This window comes from Hyposmocoma kahamanoa, unplaced genomic scaffold (genome assembly GCF_003589595.1).
Source record: "Hyposmocoma kahamanoa isolate Upper Pololo Valley unplaced genomic scaffold, ASM358959v1 81, whole genome shotgun sequence".
Classification (NCBI taxonomy): Eukaryota; Metazoa; Arthropoda; class Insecta; order Lepidoptera; family Cosmopterigidae; genus Hyposmocoma; species Hyposmocoma kahamanoa.
In genome coordinates this window covers 92,975-102,296 of record NW_020654080.1, presented here as the reverse complement: position 1 = coordinate 102,296, position 9,322 = coordinate 92,975, and the positions used below count along the sequence as shown (strand labels likewise).

The window sequence follows — 9,322 nt, the reverse complement described above, 5'->3', positions numbered from 1 at the left end:
GTGTGTGTGTGTGTGTGTGTGTGTGTGTGTGTGTGTGTGTGTGTGTGAGAGTGTGTGTTTTGTGTGTGGGAATTAACTATAATGGAACATGGAGGAGGTTTTCGGTTTCCTCATTTGACAAAGTCAATAACCTTTTAGTGACCACGTTCTTACATTCAAACTTGTTTAGAGGATAAATATGCAAATCACCATTACATTCGTTATATAAGAAGGGCCCGAGGAAGCCGAAGACGTGATGGGCAAAGGATGTAAACCACGACGAATAATGGCACACACGATCACGGCGTCGAAAATTAACTATCCGAGATCGATCGTAAGATGTCTGCGAATGTACCCTCAGGATGGTGTACAGAACAAATAGTTGGCGTACGGATAGAACTTGCCAATCTCGGAAAAGTTCTCGAGTTGGAAAAAGGAATGGTCGGAATGACGCCACTTTCAAAACCGCTCGTTGAGCCACTTCCAATTTCATAAGAGTCGTTTTTGCTACACCACCCCAGGATGAAATGCAGTAAAGAAGAATGGTTTGACACGTAGCAAAGTATACCATCCTAAGAACATCAAAATCGGCTATATGACGTAAAGTTTTGAAAACTACTATTAACTTTCGAACACGGTTAGAGAGAGAATTAATATGATTTTTAAAATTAATATGTTGGTCAATATTTATACCCAAATATTTGAACTCTTGGACGGACTGCAGAGCGGGGCACCGGCATCCACCACGATTACAACTAACAGGAGAGTCATGAGCAATGAGTGTGTGGCCAATAGTAGGCAGCGAATTAGAGCGCATTCCAAATACCATATATTTGGTTTTTTGTGCGTTTAAAGTTAACAGATTACAGTTTAACCAACTTAGGATAGAGTTGAGCCCTATTTGAGCACGTTGAAAAACTTCCTGCCAAGAGTCAGCTTGGAACGAAAGTGTTGTGTCGTCAGCAAAGGATATCACAATCCCATTTGGTAACTTAGTTTGGCACAAATCATTTATAAACACCAGAAACAGAGATGGCCCTAGGATACTTCCTTGGGGCACTCCATACGATATTGAGAGTTCGTCACTGGTGAAGTTTCCAATTTTAACTTGTTGTGTACGATTGGCAAGATATGATTGAAATAATTTAAGTGCGACTCCTCTTACCCCGACGCCCTCAAGCTTTTTGAGTAAAAGTGGGATCGAGACCGTGTCAAAAGCCTTAGCCAGGTCCAAGAAGAAGGAAAGACACTTCTTCTTATTGTCCAAACCGCGAACGATAAAATTAACTAGCTCATGAACAGCACCGTCTGTTGATTTACTAGCTCTGAAACCAAATTGCTGTGGAGACAGAATGTTATATTTTTCTAAATATTTCATTAATCGAGTGTTCATGATTCGCTCGAGAATTTTGGACAACGAGGGAAGCAATGAGATTGGGCGATAGTTACAGACACGGTCTCTATCCCCTGACTTGAATATTGGTGTTATGACAGCTTTTTTGAAAACGTCGGGAAAACAGCCGGATGTAAGGCTTAACTGGCAAACATGGGCAATGATTGGTGATAATAAAGCGGCATATCTTTTAAGGAAGTTTGATGGTATTCCGTCCCAACCCACAGCACAGTTAGCTTTGAGACCAGTAATCAAATTTAATACTTCGTCTTCGTCTGTAGCTAGCAAGGCAAATGATTATGAGACCTGTGTGCCATGTGAAGAGGAAGTGGTCGACCCCAAATCCTTAGATCCGATAACCTCGGCCAGGGAACTGCCAACACTTGCAAAGTATTCATTACAAGCATTAACAGAAAGTTGTGGCAAGCTTTGGGATTTTAGTAATTCCATAGCGGATTCCTTTGGTGTTTCCATGGAGGTATTGGTTTTAATGACTTTCCAAAGTTTTTTATTATTAGAACGAGCTTCTCGTTTCTTTGAAATCTACGCTTTAACTTTTTTAATATTTCATTACAATAATTCCGGTACCTTCGATAAGCAATCAATAGGATATTGTCATTTTGTGTCACCCTAAGTTTCATATGCATATTGTCCCGGTTTCGCATATATCGTAGCAATTCCAATGTAATCCAAGGCTTGAGTATAGAAAACCGATGTGACAACTTCAGAGTTTTGGTGTTTGAAACAAGTGCCTGCGCAAGAAGATTAACAAGAATGGATGCAGCAGCGTTACAATCATTACATGAGAGAACAGAGGAAAAGTCCATATTAGACATCGCGATATCAACGGCAGCACAATCAACCTTCCTACATTAAATAGTACCTACGTATAAGATAGTGGACCGAATCACAGGCGGTTTAAACATTTATTATTTGTTTATCTTTTGATTTTGGATAACTTACCCTGTGGAACTTAAGGACAGGCTTAATTGGTTAAAATGTCTTCAAATCATGATTGAAAGTTCTTTAATCAGATCAATTAATAAAGAAAACATTATTGTTCGAAAAAAGTAGACCCTGTCTGAGTATCCTAATATGGACAGCCCAATTTCCAATCGTAAACACCCCGTCATGAACCAACCGTGACCATGGGACCTGTAAAGGGCTCGAAACGTCGGTTTGTTTGAGAAAACAAATATACGCGATTTAAATCCGGAAAAATAGTTTCATTTCCTGTATGTAACAATCGCGAAAACCTAAGAACTCGAGTTCTTATAAGGCTTCAGTTGAAAACCAGAATTTAGCAGGTGCTCTGTAGTACTTAAAGATTAGGTATGTCTACAGGGTGTACGAGAAAGGTGTAGTCATATTAAAGGACTCAAACGTACACTTGATTTAGACCCTCTGAGCAAAATTTCAATTAAAAGTAAGCGACTTTTAATGTTCATACAAGTTGAATCAAGTTCTGTACATAGCAAAACATCCACTGCGCCAACTCTCTTGCGAGTTATGTTACGATAACTTCATTTGCATAAGAGTACGTGCGAACGAACGAGCGAGGCGAAACAATTGCTGAGCACTATCGAAACGCTCTTTGGAGCATAATATGTCTTTTGAATATTTGAAACGTGAAATATTTATTTATTCGCAAGCAAACACGGTAACAAAAGATGTTATTATACAAGGTTTCAAGAACACGTGTTCCACCAGATACTGCCACGCAAATATTAAAATAAATTGAAATTAAATAATGTCATAATAGTACATTATGATACAAGTGTGCTAAGTTGGTCATTACACACGAGGCGTTATTACTCGCGCGAGCCGCAGGCGAGCGCGATAAGAAAGCCGAGAGTGTAATGATCAAAGCACACGTGTTTCATACGACGTTTTTCAACACATTTGCGAGGAAAATGAAACAAACTTGAGTAAAATGGAAATGAAAAATAGCTTTATTTGGCATTAATTATACAGATACACTGAATACTATATTAAGCTCACGTTAATGTAAATAATATTATTCTATTCTATACTATATCTATCAATAGCAACTAATTAAGAGTCTCCAAAGCCTATCAAAGTCATTGTATCTTGATTTTATCAAAAATGTAGTTATTTAAATTTAATTATTAAAACAATTGTTAAATGTACAATTTTCAAAATGGTAACGTGCAGTTTTGTTAGGCATTTGAACCGTCTGTGTGATATTATTTGTTACTATTTCATTATTGTCTTCTTGCGTAAAAGTCGGTGATACGGGTTCATTGTGTACAAATATGGATGAAAGTGGTGGTGGTTCATTTAAAGACTCAGAAATAGACAACCTAGGTAACAAATAACTTGTATCACGGGAGGTGGATGGCTGCGGTTCAGGACACATCTTCTTAACCTGGGGCTCCAGATTTATAGCGTGGGTTATTTGAGTACATATGTTGGACTTATTTCGAACTGAATCTTCAACATAAGACTCAGCAACTGAGCTAGATCGCCAGCCACCATGACGCTTTAAAGTAAGCAAATCAGCTCCCGAGTCAGCTAGCAATGTAGCTGATGTTCTTCGGAAACTATGCCCAGTGTATAAATCCGGGTCGGGTAGATTTAAAAACTTGGCAATTTCTTTAGGCATTGCACCAAATTTATTAATGCCTATTGGCTGAGCCACGCATCCCATTATTCTCATAAGGACAGATTCTCAATAGGACGGATTCTCAAGAAGACGGATTCTCATGAAGACAGATTCTCAAAAGAACAGCAGTACACGTAAGGAGAAAAAGAGAAAAAAATAGAGATAAAATTATTTTAATAACTTGTCAATTGTCGTCGTCAAAACGTCTTAGTATCGCAAGGCGTTGCAAACACTCAAAGACCGATATTTCACTCCGTACACATTCAGATACAATCTGTTCAATTTTTCTGTCAACTAAAATGTCACTTTTTCTCCTTCTTTTTCCCGTACAATAAAAGGACCCTCTGACAATTTTTATGTCCGACAGTTTTGCTTCCTTCTTCAAAAGCATGATGAAATAAAGCATCGATGGCCTTTTAGGAATTCTAGAATTAATTCTTTTATGCCACCCTTCGATTGCGTTTGTCGTTCGAAATTTCTCGCCAAAACAACTGAAAACTTCTCTCGTAATAAGATTGATCCATTGCTTCGAGAAATAATTTTGGAATTGTGTACTTTCTTCAGTATTAGGAGCTAATTCACATAATGTCAGATACGCCTCCGGTATAAGCGACGCTGGCAACAGTGCTAATAAGGAAAAGAGCTGAGTACATTTACGACCCTCGTTGGATGAACTAAAATTAATCGATTTCGACTTTTTCCAAACTGCGTTTGTAAAATGATAGTAGCAACCCTTTACTACAATGTCAGGATATATTGCCTTTATCGCTTGGATAATAGCCAGTTCGTAGTCACATTTGAAAGTGCTGATATTCATAAAAAATTGATATTTTAAAATTTTGAAAAGTCTCTCGTATGTAGTTTGGCTTTTGTTGGGCAACAAAGCGAACAACAATGGCACAAAGCACACAGTTCCTGATTCATGCGTAATGTCAGCATGTACAGAAAACAGCTGATAGAAAGGAATCGGGCAACATCTAAACGTTCCATCAACGTACACAATATCAACTGTTTTCAATGTTGCTTTTGCCAGTCGAGTACCAAAAATTATAATCTTCTCTTCAACACCATCGTCATACAAAAAGAAATCACTTACTAAACTGTCTGGCAACTGCACATCTTGGGGTCGCAAAAATTTACTTTTTTTTACATTTAAAAATTTATAGCGTGCCCGATACAGCGTATCCTTTTTTGAACTGAATGTAGGTAATTCCTCTGGGGAAAGCATTTCGCCCTGACCAAATGTATGATCAGAATCCTGTTTATGAAGTTTGTAATAGTGTTTCTCAAAAATTTCAGGTATAGGCGCCATATTAAGACAAACCTCTTGTTTGGCTAATGACATTGTGAAATCAATTTTGTTACGTTCATAATCTGGTAAACATACATGTTTAGCTTCTTTCACAATTTCTTTATTATCAGCTGTTAATGTTATGGAAGTGCTACAAATGTTTTTATTGACGCATCGCCAATTAGTTGTACCACACATATTTGTTTTAACAAAATTATATTTATGGCCAGCGTGCAGAAGCACCATTCCTTGATTCGATAACCGGCCTTTACCTATAACAATAAGTAAAAAACTTCATTCGGTGCTTCTTTTCCGTGGTTCAGTCGTGATATACCGGTTGACAGGACCACAGCTAAACTTTTGGTTGTCTATAGATTTGACTGTACCCATGGTCACTAAGAATTATCGTCTGTCCGGTTAACTGTACTACCACATGAAAGTTTAGGTATGGTATGGTCCGGTCAACCGATCTATCACAACTGAACTACTCCCCAGTTCTATCCATCAATACATGTTGTACAGCTCCAAACGGAACAGAGACGATAGGAAAACTGTCCTGACACAGTAAATGAATATTCATAAAAATTAACAGCTCATAAACTGAGTCGTACCTTTATTTCCTTCAATTATCACGATGTTAATTTTTCCAGAACTAGGGCCCGCTTTATCCATTTTTGAAAAAAAAATCAATGATTTTACATAGAGATAGGAAAATTAGCTTACATTCAAGATATTTCATGACAATGTCAAATCAATGACATGTTTAATAATTAGTTTTATCAAATCACCAGTAACAAAACAAATTATACAGCAAGGAGATTACACTTTCCACTGCAATTTACTCATATACCTACTCTGCTGTTTCAATCCACTATTCCCCGGGAGTCAACAACAAGCATCGTGTATGGATACCCACGGTCCATACATAGGCCTGTGCCCTGCAGTGGGACGTATACAGGCTGTGTGATGATGATGAAACAAACCGACACACCATAATGCGTTATATGTTATGTATTGTGAAAAAAAGGATCAATTAATAATTTCAAATAAATTTAAAAAATGATCACGTGCATCATAAATGCACAAATTAACCATTTATGATGTATCGGTTTGTTTACACCCTGGCAACAGTGGATTGACATTTTGACCAAATATTGTGATATCATCATCAGTATCACTTCAGCCGAAAGACGTCCACTGCTAGAAATAGGCATCCCTCAATGATAGGCATCCTCAATTATCGCCACGACGACAAAAAAAAGTACTATTTAAAGGCCCATACAAAAAGTAACCAACGCGCAAGGAACATGCAGACATACGTTAAACTTATGTTACCGAGGCGTATTTCAAATACTTTTGCGTGCACCTGTACAATTTCCGGTTTTTTGAGAATCTGTCTTCATGAGAATCCGTCTTCTTGAGAATCCGTCCTATTGAGAATCTGTCCTTATGAGAATAAAGGCACGCATCTACCCTTCTGGTAGTTTTGAAAAAACCGATCGGATTTTGCCTTATCTGTCCTAAGCGCTTCGTACTTTTTTACTATGTCGTAAAATGGACCGTGAATGGCAAACGATCTCGGTACCTTATTTTTAGTGTTGTTAATTTTAATCAAAAGCATTTGGCCATGAGTTTCTACGTCTTTTGCCGTTACTTCGCTTAGTTCTTGGCGTCTACACGCGCCAGTGACACCAAATATCATTGCAACCTGTAAAGAAATTAAAAATATAGGTATTTTCGCAAATATAATACAAGAAAAATGAAAACATAAAAAAATTAAGGTTTAATACGATCAACTGACCTTTGTTGCTAAATACTGATAATCGGGGGCTTCTTTTAAAAACTTTTCGACGTCAGTTGGCGAAAGTACCTTCGATTTTCTTGCAACATACCCATCAGAGCGTCTCTTTAAAAATGCCGTCAGATTTGAATAGTTTTTTATGTCTATGTTATTCTTGTTCTATACTGTGGTCTTTAACATAGAATAAATGCACCAGAGCGAGCTGGGCTTAAACCTATTCGCCAGTTCATTAAAATAGGCAAGAAAAACATTTTCTGAAAACGAAGACGCTTTTTTGTTGGTTTTCCATTGTATAAAAGTTTCATATGCAGCCATGTAATGTATTTTTCTCTGGATTTCGAAGGTAATAAACTGTCACTTGCGTTTTGTGCCTCTGTGAGGATTTCGGGCGGTGTTAAATCCATCAAAATGTTTTCTTCCGTGCTTGAGCAGGACATTTTAAACACCTAGGTAATTATCTAACACACAGCGTATATAAACGTTTCGAACGTATCAATGGAAATTGGCGCGCAGAGTTATTTTTTCTGCGCCTGGCGCCGCGGCGCGGATATGCGCGCGCAGGTGCTTCGGCAATAATGAGACTTAGGTGAAATTCCTAAACAGCCAATGCGAAATAATATAAATATGTCCTTATTTCACTCAAATTCGTGTAAAATATTATCCAAAATAAGTAATTTTATTCAATTAAAGTTTTATAGGTGTATATTGTGTATGTTTTTCTATATTTATCACATCAAATAAGAAATATAAATTTATTAATAAAAATATTATTTGTAAGGTAAGACTACACAACCGTATTAAACAGAAATAAAAAAAAAACTGTGACCCTGTCTGTTTGGGATTATTGTCATTGTAATTTGAATCTTATAATATGTAGGTTAGAGCTGTTTTTTTAATAGACCAAGTTAATTTCAAAGACATAACCCGGATAATTTAAGAATGCATAGTTTTAATACATAGGCCTTGTTGTGAGATACATCTTAATCCGGTTAAGCCTATACTTATTACACACACGTTTTGTAATATAATTACAAACGCGTGTTCAATAGCTAGGTTTATGAGCCTAAAAGCGATACAATAAGAAGCCCGTTACGAGCAAATGTGTTGAAAATTAAAATTATATAATTTGTCAATTATGCAATGTCAAATAAAATTAAGTAAAAATGCCAATAAATAGCAACAGCAATAAAATCATAAATTAAACAATATCAAAGAAGTAGGAACAGCACAAATATAAACAAAATATCAAATACAAACTAAATGTCAATTTCTTTTTTTTTTAATCTTTGATATCATATAAACACAGATCACATAGTAAATCAAATAACTTTTTTTTAAATATTTTTGTAGGTAAGTCTGCGATAGCTGCAGGCAAAGCATTATACACTCGCGAGCAACCAAACCGACTCAATGTCTAAGCGCGCATTCAGAGTAGGTTTTATCAAAAAGTTTACAACAGCATCAATATATTTAGCATCAATATCGATTCAGTAGTTTTTAAAAAATAAAATAAAATAGGCAGTACAGGAAAATTTACTCGCGGTACCCAGTACGAGTTGGGCGACCAACTAACCCGATAAAACCTCCCGCACGCGGCTTATCCCTACAGTCGCTTTCCAGAAGTTGACTTGAACGCATCTCCGTGAATCGTCATCACTATTTTGACAAAACCATGGATACAACACCGGAAGAAGCCGCTCGAGTTGTTGCTCTTTTGCAACAGGGACTTAGTCAGCGATCTGTCGCTGTTCAACTGCACCTAAGCCAATCTGCTGTATCAAGGGTATACAGAAGATTTTTAGAGACTGGTGTATTCGAACGGAGGCCGAGAACCAGCCCTCACAGGTGCACAACTCAAATCGACGATCAGTTCATAGTCTCTACATCTCTACGAAATCGCCACCTGACTGGTGTCGACGTACAGCAAGAGCTAAGACGTGTTCGAGGAGTGGTTGTAAGCAAGTGGACAGTTCGAAGACGCCTGAGGGAAGCCAACCTTACACCAAAACGTCCTGCAACTGGTCCGAAATTGACGCCAAGCCATCGACAAGAGCGCCTGCAATTTGCTAGAGAGCACCTCAATTGGAACCACGAGCAATGGCGGGCTGTCTTGTTTACTGACGAGTGCAGAATGTGTCTGCATGGCAATGATAGGAGAGGTCGGGTGTATAGGCGCCCAGGTGAACGATTTTCGCAGTGCTGTTTCACTGAAACTGTTGCATATGGCGGCGG

General features: G+C 37.7%; 1 protein-coding gene across 1 annotated transcript in view; it reads right to left on the bottom strand.

The window, feature by feature from the left end:
- Positions 1 to 6,132, bottom strand: part of LOC113234005 — a 15,774-nt gene extending 9,642 nt beyond the window's left edge. The window contains exons 1-2 of the mRNA XM_026469233.1: positions 5,901 to 6,132; positions 4,554 to 5,561 (exon numbers count right to left, since the gene is read on the bottom strand). Coding sequence (XP_026325018.1) covers positions 4,554 to 5,561; positions 5,901 to 5,961 — 1,069 coding nt within the window. The 5' untranslated portion in view covers positions 5,962 to 6,132. The remainder of the gene's footprint in view (positions 1 to 4,553; positions 5,562 to 5,900) is intronic.
- Positions 6,133 to 9,322: the final 3,190 nt, after the last annotated feature.